The sequence below is a fragment of the Drepanopeziza brunnea genome (genome assembly GCF_022702325.1).
Source record: "Drepanopeziza brunnea f. sp. 'multigermtubi' strain 214-2 chromosome Unknown ctg1, whole genome shotgun sequence".
NCBI classification, from domain to species: Eukaryota; Fungi; Ascomycota; class Leotiomycetes; order Helotiales; family Drepanopezizaceae; genus Drepanopeziza; species Drepanopeziza brunnea.
This window is the reverse complement of record NW_027094064.1, coordinates 520,138-532,306: the sequence shown is the minus strand read 5'-3', so window position 1 is coordinate 532,306 and position 12,169 is coordinate 520,138. Positions and strand designations below refer to the sequence as shown.

Here is a 12,169-nt window from a genome sequence, read left to right as displayed (position 1 = left end):
GAGTTGCAACGTCTCTCCCATCGCAACCCACCGCCAGTCCACCGAAAGAAAACATCCTGTCGAGGTTCCCAGGCAGCAGTCTAGGTCGTGACTACCGCTATGAGATTGAGAGAGAAGACAGTCTTTCTTTTCGTCACCACCATGCCTTGCCACCCACCCATCAGTCCACCTGTCCATCATACCATCCCGAAAATGCCCATGCACTCTCTAGATCTCTAGATATCATCGACATCAATTTCCTTACCCTTCCCATCCTCATCGTCGCTATCGCTGCGATCCTCATCGAATTCGAAGTTGCAGTCGCCCTCGCCCTCCTGGCCGTATGTGTCCGTCTCGTTGATCTTAGCACTCTCGGGGAGCTCGCCGTATGCCTTGAGCGAGCGGGCTTCGTCGGCGCTGTACTTGAGGATCACGTCGCCCTTCTCGTCTTGGTAGTCTCGGAGCGAGAGCAGGATGATATCGCCCTGGTTGATCCAGACTTTCTTGCGGAGCTTGCCTCGGATGTGTGCCAGGCGCTTGGAGCCGTCAAAGCAGAGAGCCTCTAGGCGGCCGTTTCCTAGCATCTTGAGGACTTGGGCGTATTCTGTTGGAGGGGTTAGTCGGAAGATGTTGAAGATAGTGGGGTCCGAAGGTGGAATCTCATGGAAGGTGAGGAGGTAACACGTACCTTGACCTTCCTCCTTGAAGGTCAACTCGCGCTTCTCGTTGTCGTTCTCGTTCTTTCCTCGACGCCTATTCTTACCACCCTTTTGCATGCAAGATCTTGTCAGCGCCGCCTCTTTGCGCGCTCTGAGGTGGGGGCGAGGGTGAGGGTGCGGGTGCGGGGGCTTACCTTTCCCTTATTCTTGGGCATGTTGACAGAGTTCTGTTATCAAGTGTGGGATATGTGATTCCGGTGGTATTAAAGCCTGAAGTCGGACTGGAAGGCGTGGTTGTTGGGTCAAAAGAGGAGCTGGTGATGTTGATGTTTGATGTTATTTACAACTTTCCAGTCGAGACCGGGACCTCCGAGTGCGTCAGAGGCTCGCTTCGAAACTAAGGGTGGCGCTAGCCGGTCAGAACAAACCTAAAAGTTTTGACTGGCGGTTGCGTCCTTAGTTGGATTGCAATTCTTTAAAGCAAGACCACCACCAAAAGGCACAGTGGAGGATACTCTACGGACTTATGATGCACTTTTGATGGAATCCACAAATCAAGTCACAACAATCTAAGGATAAACCTGCAGTCTCAACTTCGCTACAATGGCCTCCAGAATCATTACCAGAGCGGCCTCCCCAATGATGGGCGAGATTTTGGAGCACAATGCCCTGTCCATCTTAAAGATGCCCGGCGGTCCAGCGGTGGCATTCTTGATGAAATACAGAAATGCGCCTGTCTACTCCCTCACATCTCGAGCATGGCTCGACGGCAACACCTGTTTCCATCCATTGGCACCCGTCTTTCAAGAACGCTTTGCCAAGCGAACAGACACCTTCTGGTGGTATACCATAACGTACAAGAGCGTGCGGGCGCCTAGGGTAATACGGAGTCATATGAACAGGAAGATGAGACATGCCTTCACCGAGTCGTTGAGGAAGAAAGGATACGGGCCTGATGGGAGCAGATTGCCTGGTGCAGAGGCGCAACCACCATTGACGGGCACGGCGCATATTTCACCTTTGGAGGCTCTGCTAAAGACGAAGATGGAGGATCTGATATTACAGACAGATAGAGCTGTTGAGGGCATGCTAAGGAGAAGGACTCATCAAGTTGGTCCATTGAGGCCCAACAAACCAAACGAAAATTCGGTGAAGAAGGCAGAGAGGGACAAGGCTTTATGTACAAATCCCAAATAACGACATTGATCTTCATCTTACAGGCTCTGCATTTAAGTTTTGAGATGAAGAGATTGTGAGTTGCCTATGGTTACTGCAACTTTGTGGTAAAACTTTCCTTCCACCCTATCCAGCCTTGCCGCTTGACCAATCACAACGCCAGCCAACCCTAGCTCGAGGTCGAGTTCGTGTCTCTCTATCGCGAATTATTGCAACACCTCTTTCAACCACCAAATCGCTCACAATAGAACCCACAAAGATGCTGATCTCATTGACTGTCGGAAAAGTCGATGCTGGAGTCGCAGTACTACTGACCCAAGATAAAAGACTCGTATGGCCTTCAAGAACACTTCCCAATCGACCTTCAACTCAGCTAACAAGCAACTCAGATCGAATTCCCCTCGATCCTCTTGCCACCCCATATTTCCTCTGGCAGTATAGTGGACATCACCGTCTCTCGAAACCTCAACTCCGAGACCAAATCTCAAGCAGCTTTCCTCGCCCTCCAAGATTCAATCTACTCCTCCTTCGGCGCCGAGGAGCCGGCCACCCCCAAGCTCAGCTGTAGAAATGCTACCCAGACCTCTGTCGTCCTCGAATGGGCGCCCCTCGAGGTCGCAACCGCCGACATCATATCCCTTTCCCTTTTCCGCAATGGACAGAAGGCAGGCAACATCCCGAGGCCCACCGAGAACCATAGCACAAAGATCAGTGGATTGGCCATTGACACGGAATACACGTTTCATCTAGTGCTGAGGACGAGTGCTGGCACATACAGCAGCGAGAAGGTAGTCGTCAAGACACACAAGATGACAGATCTAAGCGGAATCACTGTTACCCCTGGTATCCTGCCTGCGCAGCTGAGAGATAGCCTTACGAAAGCCGTGGAGAGGATAGGAGCCAAGATCGCGGATACCGTCCGCATTGATACAACACATTTTGTCACTACAGAGGGAAGGGGCATGCTGTGGGAGAAGGCGGTCGAGACGAATATCCCTGTGGTCAGACCGGAGTGGATTGAGGGGTGTGAGAGGGGAGGCAGGATCGTGGGTGTCAGACAATACTATCTTGATGCGGACCCGAGACAACGTCAAATTGCCCAGCCAGAGCTAGCACCTCCAACATCTCCTGAGCTGAAGAAGGAATCTCCACTACCTAGTCCACCTGCTACCAATGGATCTAGCCAAGCTGTTTCACCTTCACCTCCCACCAAGGACCCGGCGAAGAAAGAAGGTGGTAGTGATGAGGATGGGGAAGGAGAGAGCAAAGAGGACAAGTCAGCCGCGCAACACGAGCAGAAAGTCAGAGTCGAAGACCGCGATCAACATAAAGTTGCCCTTCGGCCCGCGGCGCTGGCTTCACCATCAGACTCAGAGGAAAGCGGCCGCAAGTTAAAGGAGCCGGCTGAGGATGGAGGATCGGGGTCACAGACGCCTGGAAATTCGAGTTTCCAAGATGTAGCGCTGTAGTGGAACCTGTGTTAGGGAATGTACTTTTGCTATAATATACCTAGAGATTCCCTCGACTGGCTGCGACTTGCTTCAGCAGAATGGTGTTTGGGGATCCGATGTAACTAGCTAATAAGTGGGAATGCAACTGGGCGTACAGTACATATACATCTGGGTGTCTTTGATATTGTGCAAGAGAATTGAAAATAGTGTCCGGATCCCGGTTTCGAGATGGCCAAGTGGTTCATACTCAATTTTGTCATTACTTTCCACTACACGAATAAAATGTCCATGCGACTCCATGCTAAACTGTAAGGGCAGTATGAGGGCTAATCCCCTATAGGTCCAGCTGCAGCCAGCCGCCGCTAAACCAAAGCTTGAAGATCTACATGCCTGTAGATCCTGTAAGTGACCATCTCGATATCTATCAGTCAATCGATGAATGATACCAATATTTTCCTTCTTGACAAGTAGTACAGGTAAATCCCTTCAAGAAGCGCAAAACAATGGCCTGGTCATTAGTCTGCCCCGGGAGCAGAGGGATTGGCTTCCACCTAACCCGCCATCTCCTTCAAACGACAAAGATACCCGTTATTGCAACGGCCAGGAAAGATGTCACGGGAGTCAAGAAAAGCATACTCGAGGATCTACCAGATGTTGATCCTGATCGTTTGAATGTCCTCAAAGTGGATGTCACAAGTGAGTAGTTCAAATTCCAATGCTATCAAAATTCCGGACGGATCAGAGACTGACCGCAAACCAGACGAGAGCGACATCATCCGCGCAGCAGAAGACGCCAAAACCATGTTTCCCTCCTCCTCCCACCATCTCCACATGGCGTTCTCTATTCCAGGCATCTTGTACCCAGAGAAGTCCCCCTCGCAACTCGAGCACGAGAATCTCACCCGCACCTTTGCCATCAACACCGTCGGCCCCCTGCTCCTCGCCAAACACTTCACGCCTTTCTTACCCAAGAAGTCCACCTCCCTACCCTCGCCCTCCGAATGCTCAGATCTCGGCATCCCGGCCCAGGCGGTCTGGCTTAATATGTCGGCACGCGTGGGCTCGACCTCCGACAACGCGCTCGGAGGGTGGTATTCGTACCGCGCGTCGAAGGCGGCGATCAACAGCATGAGTAAGAGCCTGGACTTGTATCTACGGACGCGGAGCGGGGAGAAGGCGATGATGATCGCGTATCATCCCGGTACGGTACAGACGGGGCTCAGTAAGGAGTTCTGGGGGAATGTGAAAGAAGGGAAGCTGTTTAGCCCGGAGTTTGCGGTCGAGAAGATGGTGGGGGTTGTCAAAGGGGTGGGACTGGAGGGAAGGGGACGGTGTTGGGATTGGAAGGGGGAAGAGATTTTGCCTTGAGCGTTCCGTTGGGGATGGAGGGTGAAGGGTAGCGTGGTGGCTTGGTTTCTGGGATGTGGAAAGGTTAGCGAGAGGTCGGAGGGGATGCCGACTTGGGGCACATGCGATGCGAGATGCATTCCACGACCCCCAGTCGATGTTTTGGACCGGATGTCCTCTTTTGTGGACTGCGGCAAGTAACCAGGAGTTTGCTTCTTCAATCAAGTGCACATGCAAAGCTTGAGGGACTCAAACTTCTGGTGTTGCGAAGGACCCTGGCGAGCACGAATGTGGGTTGAGAGTTTGTACCATCCACAGGAGAGGTATGAGGTCCTTCATTACAAAAATACTGTCAGATAGTGGACTGGAAAAATCCACAGTTGAGGCCTATCCACCCCCAGTTACCCCACGGGGTCTCCGCGATGCCCTCGGGGTAAGTCTGCGGCGATACTGTGTCGAAGAATTGCCGGTCGCAGCATTCATCCATCCCTCGATCAGACAGATACACCCTGCTCTGCCCGCCTATTGCCGATCTTTGCTTTGCGTTTGTGTTACTGTCAACTTTGCTATCCTTTCATCCCAATTTCAAGATCTTTGGCAATGATCTCGCTTCATTAACGTCTGCACAGCCAAAGAAGAAGGAGTTCTGTCCTTATACATTGATCTTGATTCCCGAGTCTTATTCATGGACCTTGAATGCCCTCCAGCCAAAGAAAGAGAGCGCATATTCAAAACGGCAGGCTGGTATACAACTGGCCTGGCGCTGTTCGCTGCCATTGGCACTTTCCTATTCGTAGGTCAGCAGACCGCTTTTACCCCCCCTCTCTTTCTTGACTGGTGGAGAGGTTGTTGATATCAATGTCAAATAACTACGGTTTCGATACCGGCATTGCAACGACGAGTGCGTTTCCACTCTCACAATGTCCTTGTCGTATTTAATTTTTATCTATGTCTCCAGCAATCGCCTACCAGAGCTGGAGAGATGACACGGGGCAGCCTTCTGACGGCCTTACAGGAGCGTGTCACGGCTGCGGATACAGATGCGGCACACACGCGCGTCTCGATGTCCACCAAGAAGAGCCGCGGGTGGTAAACAACGCACCACGAGGAAGAAGACGATGACCATGATACTTCCGAAAGAGAAAGAAAAAACAAACCTCCCCTGGGGTATGAATCTGATTGGCGGAATCATCGATTGTATTGAAATTCTTGTGGTGATTTAACACGGGCAACACCGCCATGTTTTCAAAAGCACGTCTTCAACTCATTCGAGCCAAGCAGCGCAGTTCTCGCCTAGCTTTAAAATACCACTCTCGTACGTAAACACAGGCCCGCGGATGTCCCGAATAGGCGAGCCGAAAAAGATAGGGGTTGAGGTGAGGTGAGGTGAGCAGTGCGGCTAATGGAGGCGGGGTAAGTAAGTAAGCGAGTGTAACATGTATGTGAGGTATGTAAAGTGAGATGATCCCCCCACCTCTTGATAAATTGAGGTTGTCAGTATCCAGTCTCGGTCCAGTCTCGGTATAAAAATATCTTCCTTCAGACGTCGTCTCTCGATCTTCGGCTGTAGCGCTCTCTATCCATTTCCGAATCAGAAGCTCAGGAGGGAAAGGAAATCAAAAGCTACCATCCCTTTGGCCGCTTTTTCCTTTCTCTGACCTGATACGGCGTCTGCTATTTGCCATTCCATCCTCATCGTGACCGCTCCAATTCGAAAAGAGGGAGAGGAGGAAGAGAGAAGATCGTCGCCATGCCCGCCGAGCCCGTGGAGTATAACTTCAAGCAGGCCTTTGCAGCTGGGCCCGCGGACACGATGCGCGCGCTGCGCTTCCACGGCCAGAGAGATATCCGGCTCGATCAGGTTCCGGTCCCGGTGTGTGGGAGAGGGCAGGTCAAGATCCGGCCTGCGTTTGTGGGGATCTGTGGGACTGGTTCGTCTCTTTTTCTCCTTCTTTTTCTCTTCTTCTTCTTCGTCTTTTTCCTCTTCTTTTTCCTCTTCTTTTCCCTCTTCTTTTCCCTCTTCTTTTCCCTCTTCTTTTCCCTCTTCTTTTCCCTCTTCTTTTTCCTCTTCTTCCTCTTCCCTCCTGTTCATCTCGTTCGTTCTCGCGTGTATGGAGATGGCTCTTATTCCTGTTTTTGATATGTGTATAATGTATATGGCGTAGATCTGCACGAGTACTTGGGAGGAGCGAGCTTGATACCATCGGCGCATCCGCACCCGATTACAGGCGAGAAGGTGCCGTTGACGATCGGCCACGAGGTGGGTTACCAGCTAGCTCGGTCTCCTCTCCTTTCAGCCGTGCCCATGAGACAGACATCCATCCACCTGGAGATGAGATGAACATGCGATGCGCTGACCGCCTGATCTTCCAGTTCAGCGGGACCGTGGTGGAAGTCGGCGAGGGAGTGACAAGCCATCGCGTCGGCGATCGCGTGTGCGTACAGCCCATCATCTTCGACGGGACATGCGGTGCCTGTTTGGAAGGCTACATCAACTGCTGCTATAGCAACGGCTTCATCGGGCTCAGCGGTGCGTCCCATCTCTCCCTCCTTTTCTTCCTTTCTCCCTTTCTCCCTTTCTCCATCATGGTGGCTCACCCACCTCCCCGATCAACCAACAGGTTGCGGAGGCGGCCTATCCGACTTCACAGTCTGTCCCGCCACCAGCGCCATCCCCCTCCCGCCCACCATCAGCCTCGAAGTCGGCGCTCTCATCGAGCCCCTCGCCGTCGCCTGGCACGCCGTCAAGACCTCCCCCTTCCGCGCCGGCGATGACGTCCTCGTGATCGGCGGCGGCCCCATCGGTCTCGCCGTCATCCAGGTCCTGCGCTGCAAGGGTGCCGGCCAGATCATCGTCTCGGAGGTCTCGCCCCAGCGGAAGCGCTTCGCGGCCGCCTTCGGCGCCCACCACGTCCTGGACCCGACTGACGTCGACGTCGTGACCGAGGTCCGTAGGCTGTGCAGCGCCGGCCACGGCCACGGCCAGGGCCAGGGGGTGCACGTCGCCTTCGACGCCGCGGGCGTGCAGAGCGGCTTGCAGGCGGCCATCGAGTCGCTCCGGGCGCGCGGCACGCTCGTCAACATCGCCGTGTGGGAGAAGCCGACGCCGATCTTCCCGAACGACTTTGTGTTTAAAGAGCGGAGGTATATGGGCGTCGCAACATTTGTGGCGGGGGAGTTTGCGGAGGTGTTGGATGCGATTGTTGCTGGTAGGCGGACTCTTTTTCCTCTCTTCCTCCCTCCTCTCTCTTCCCTCCCTCCCTCCCTCTAATATTCCTTCCAAACCCAACAAATCCAACCAACAACCCACACAGGAACCATCCAGCCCTCCAAGATGATCACAAAGACCGTCCCCCTAGCCGACGCCGTAACGGAGGGATACGACAGCCTGATCCACGATAAGGATAACCACGTCAAGATCCTGGTCGAGGTACATGGAGAGGTTGGCTAGCTTAGATAAGCTCGCGTGGCGTGCGGTGTTCGAGCGAGGAAAGAATTTCGAACTGGTTGGCGTGAGAGAGAGAAGGGGATTGGTAACTGCCAGCTAGCCTACCTGCTGGCCAGTCTAGCCAGTCTAGCTAGCTGCCAGCATCGCGCTCACTCACGGACATATATTCTTCTCATGGTTCCTGTCAATTATATTCAGTCCACCTCACCTCCTTCCGCACGATCTAAAACGTAAACTCCACGCTCCTCGGGGAATCCGTCGGTCATTCATCATCAGCCCCCAAGACAAAACAAGACAAGACAAGAGAAGAGAAGTGACAAACAGAGAGACAAACACAAACAGATAGAACATATGATGAATATCACTTGCAGCTAGCAAAGCCCACTAATTGATTAATGAATTAACTGTAAAGTAGTAAGATAAAGAAGACTCTGAATATAAAGGGTACAATACAATACTCTAAAAAAAAAAAAAAAAAAAAAAAAAAACATCTTCTCGCTTAACCCTCTTCCTCATCCTCGTAATCCTCCTTCTCCCCTCTACTACACCTCCCTCGCGTCCTCCCGCGAGGGATACCCGGGCTAGGATGAACGAGCCCCAGGCCACGCACAGCAGGCGCAGCAAGCGGCACGCCCCCGCTCCGCAGCTCCTGCATGAAAGAATCTACGCCCTCTCCCGTCGTCGGCGACGACCAGAGCTCATCGCTCGGCCGGCCTCGGCCGGATAGCCGCCTCTCCTCGAGGCGATCCATGCCCACGCGTCCGAGCGTGCCGAAGCTCTCCGCCACGCCGCCGAGCGTCTGCAGCAGCAGGATGTTGTCATGCTCCATCTTGTTCAGCCGGGCGTCCATCTCCTTCTCGCGGAGCTTGACGTTCCGCCGGGTCCGCCGCTCCTCCCGGCGCGTGGACAGCGCGGCGGAGCTCCTCGAGGACGCCGTGATGGAGGTGCGCACGTTGTTGCTGGCGATCGAGGTCGTCGGGGGCAGGACGTCCGAGTCCGAGTCGTAGGGGGAGAAGGAGGAGAGCGGCAACGTGAAATTGCTTTTGCATTGGAGCAACGTCGCGGATAGTGGCGGGGACTTCAGGCTAGTCCTGTTGGTCCTTTTCAAGTCTCGGATAGAGGAAATCCGGAACGGGAGATCGGATGCGGTTTCGGGGCAAGGTGGTAGGTCCGCTACCAGCATGATCGGCGACAGACTGTTTACTGATGCTTTAATTGGTCCCCTGGGACCCCTCTTAGAGCTGCGTCGGGGTGCAGTGAGCACTGCTTGGCTTTGAGTCGGGTCTTTAGTGACATTGATGTCGTTGTCGCGGGACTCGGTAAGCGGGCGACGACTATCGGACTGAGCACGCAGCGACTCCATATCTCTTAGCTTCCGAGCTTTCACCCGCTCCTGCCTGTATTGGCGGGTAGCGAGGATCGACTCCTCCATGCCGTCTCTGTTGGGATTCGCGCGTGACGCTGCAGCTGTCGTCTCGGCCCGGTCTTTCGAGCTAGGAGCTGCGTGGGAGACGGAGCTGGTTCTCAATGGAGCTGCAGTGGACGTGCGAGGGACAAATACATTCTGCGGAAGTGCAACTATAACTGGGAGGCTGGCTAGCCCCTCCGGGGCGTCGGGTAAGGGTCCGGATTCTGAAGGTTTCGGAGTTCCGTTCCGTACTACCTGTGGGCGACCAGACGCATTGTAACCTCTGACTGCGACGCCGAGCTCTGCTGGTAGAGATGGCGAGGTGCTGATACTATAGCCCGGTCGGTCCGCCGGAGGTGGGTTCGGGGTTCCATCCAAGACTTGGTTTTCCTCTTCCTCGTTGATGAGATTCGAGTTGCAAGTCGATTGGTCGTGTTTGTTCTTTGTCGTCCTGAATATGCTCGAGCTCCGGGGCGGAAAGTCTGGATTCTTCGGTGTGACAGTTGGTGCCATCGACACACTGCTGACTCCAGGCGTATGTCCGGTTGAAGTGGCGCTAGACATCTGGCTTAACACTGTTTCTACTGACTCCCGAATTTCGTTGAGCCGCAGGTCGTCATTACAGCCCTCAAAAGGAGAGACGGCAATGTAGCTCTTCTGCGATGCCTGTGGATCGTTTCTGGTTGATGGCGGGGAATGGCTTCTCGCCAAGTCCGGGTTGTGACCACTGATTGGCCGGACATTTGGTTTCGGAAACGGTATCAAGATGGATGGAGAGAAGTTCGCATTCAGAGGACTCGGGGGACCCGAGAGGGTCTCCTCGCCGTCGCCTGGAAGGCTCGTAGAAGCAGATTCCCAGACTTCCTCCACAGGCTTGAGGGTGGTAGCCGCACTCCTTTGCTCTGTCGTAGATTTGGTTGACGGGGTTGGCGGGCGGGATGGAAATTGTCTGAGTGGTGTTGTAGGTGCTGCTTCCTGCACATGAGCGTACTCCATGGGAATAGAGATGGCAATGTGCCTGGATCCACTGCGAGTATGGGCAGCAACAGCGCTGTCAGGGAGTTTCATGAGCCGCGGAGACTCTCTCTTCCTCTTTTTGAAGAATCTTAGCGCACCCTTTTTTAACGACGTCAAGTCTCTCTCTTCCTCGGCAGGAATACTCATGAGGTTCGTTGGCGGGGGGTCCTTGGTCATAAGGAAGTCTGACAGTGCCTTCATGCTCTCCCGGCCACTGCGCGCCTGACCAGGCTCCCTGGACCCTCTTTTGATCGAGCCTGGTGTCCTGGAGAGCATCCAAGATTTCTCGGGGGATTTTGAGTCCCAATCGTGTAGGTCAGATCCTGATGCCGCCACGGGAGTCACGGACGGGACATGGGCGTTTTTGGTGGTTGGTTGCAGGAGGGACGCTGTAGGAGCCCGATTTGAGGAGACCAACACTTCTCTGCTCACGAGAACGGATGATTCTTTTTCAAAAGGCAGGGAGGGCAGGGAGGGTGCCTCGATGCTGGAAATGGAAGTTCTCATTCCTTCAGGAGATGATTGTCGGATTTCTGCAGTTCGCCTCATATTGAAGATGCAATGCTAGCAAGTCCGGCTCCGTACCAAGATAAGCATTCTTCTACTCCCAAGGGTCGAAAAGTGCGGCCTTGAGCTGGATAAGATTAATGGTTACTGCAAGTGTGGTTGATGCGCCAGATGTAAGAGCTACACGGTCCGCCTCTTGGACAGTTGACAAGGCCACATCCGAGTTGCTCTGCTTGGATTGTACCGCGGTTTAGATCAGATGTACAATTTCAGAAGTATGGATGGATGCATTCGGCGCTGGAGCTAGAAAAGAAGAAGAAGAAGAAGAAGGAGAAGAAGAAGAAATATGCGCCGAGTCAAGGCCCGAAGCTTACTTTTATGTCTAGTAGAAGTAGGACAGCAAAGTTCGGCTCAGGCGGGCAGACAGGCAGTGCGACACACAGGCAGGGTACCGGTGTATTTCAACCAAAACAGTAGGAAAGCTCGAAGGCAATTCCGAACTGAAATCGGGAGAAGGGAAGGGAGAAAATACATGAGGGGAAAAGAGAAGGGAAGGGAAGAGAAGGGAGAGAAGAAAGCAGGTCTTAGACAGTTGTGCATACATACCGGTACACCGTACATACCTAGGTAGGTACCTACGGACTGTGCTGGAGAAGCCAAATCTGCCATCTGTGCAGATACCGGACGTCGGACGGAGTACGGAATTACTCCTATTTGAGCCAGGGATCTCTGGCCTCATCCTGGTCCCGGTCCTGGCCCTGACCGTGGATTCATGCCCGGGACTCTCCTCTTGGCCCAGATAAAAAAATGGCTTTCGCTGTTCCACTTCATGGACCTCGTGGTTGTGCTGGTCCTGTGGTGGTGGTGATACGACACGTCAACCCGCTGGATGCTGAGAGGGCGCAGATCGGCAGAACAGATAATCGACACTTCTGCGTATCCAAGGGATGATGTACCGGTAGTCGGGTCCGGCCGATCCAGCCCGAGACGATTGTCTGCATTGTCTGTCTGTGTGGTGTGATCGATATACAATCCAATCAATCAATCAATCAATCAATCAATCAATCAATCAATCAAATCAAGACAAATTAATTCAATAAATCAATCAATCATCACGTCTCGATCAACGCAGCCCGGATCTGGCCACGGAGATGGGAGAGAGTAAACCACCGTCCAA

At 53.5% G+C, this 12,169-nt stretch overlaps 6 protein-coding genes across 6 annotated transcripts; 4 read left to right on the top strand and 2 right to left on the bottom strand.

Moving 5' to 3' along the window:
- Positions 1-215: 215 nt before the first annotated feature.
- L3040_000111 (uncharacterized protein) lies at positions 216-853 on the bottom strand (the record flags this gene model as incomplete). Its single annotated transcript, XM_066155022.1, has 3 exons — positions 216-583; positions 668-746; positions 833-853. The coding sequence occupies 3 exons, from the start codon at positions 851-853 to the stop codon at positions 216-218; spliced, it is 468 nt and encodes a 155-aa protein (XP_066013086.1).
- Positions 854-1,241: 388 nt separating this feature from the next.
- On the top strand, positions 1,242-1,835 carry L3040_000110 (uncharacterized protein; the record flags this gene model as incomplete). Its single annotated transcript, XM_066155021.1, has 1 exon — positions 1,242-1,835. The coding sequence occupies one exon, from the start codon at positions 1,242-1,244 to the stop codon at positions 1,833-1,835; it is 594 nt and encodes a 197-aa protein (XP_066013085.1).
- A 238-nt stretch (positions 1,836-2,073) lies between these two features.
- L3040_000109 (uncharacterized protein) lies at positions 2,074-3,283 on the top strand (the record flags this gene model as incomplete). The annotated part of the gene is made up of 2 exons (XM_007295134.2): positions 2,074-2,145; positions 2,204-3,283. 2 exons carry the CDS (start codon positions 2,074-2,076, stop codon positions 3,281-3,283), a joined length of 1,152 nt encoding a protein of 383 aa, XP_007295196.2.
- A 485-nt stretch (positions 3,284-3,768) lies between these two features.
- On the top strand, positions 3,769-4,633 carry L3040_000108 (uncharacterized protein; the record flags this gene model as incomplete). Its single annotated transcript, XM_066155020.1, has 2 exons — positions 3,769-3,961; positions 4,026-4,633. The coding sequence occupies 2 exons, from the start codon at positions 3,769-3,771 to the stop codon at positions 4,631-4,633; spliced, it is 801 nt and encodes a 266-aa protein (XP_066013084.1).
- A 1,729-nt stretch (positions 4,634-6,362) lies between these two features.
- On the top strand, positions 6,363-8,063 carry L3040_000107 (uncharacterized protein; the record flags this gene model as incomplete). The annotated part of the gene is made up of 5 exons (XM_007295133.1): positions 6,363-6,543; positions 6,778-6,872; positions 6,986-7,142; positions 7,234-7,821; positions 7,927-8,063. 5 exons carry the CDS (start codon positions 6,363-6,365, stop codon positions 8,061-8,063), a joined length of 1,158 nt encoding a protein of 385 aa, XP_007295195.1.
- A 496-nt stretch (positions 8,064-8,559) lies between these two features.
- On the bottom strand, positions 8,560-11,034 carry L3040_000106 (uncharacterized protein; the record flags this gene model as incomplete). The annotated part of the gene is made up of 1 exon (XM_007295132.1): positions 8,560-11,034. One exon carries the CDS (start codon positions 11,032-11,034, stop codon positions 8,560-8,562), a length of 2,475 nt encoding a protein of 824 aa, XP_007295194.1.
- Between the last annotated feature and the right edge of the window lie 1,135 nt (positions 11,035-12,169).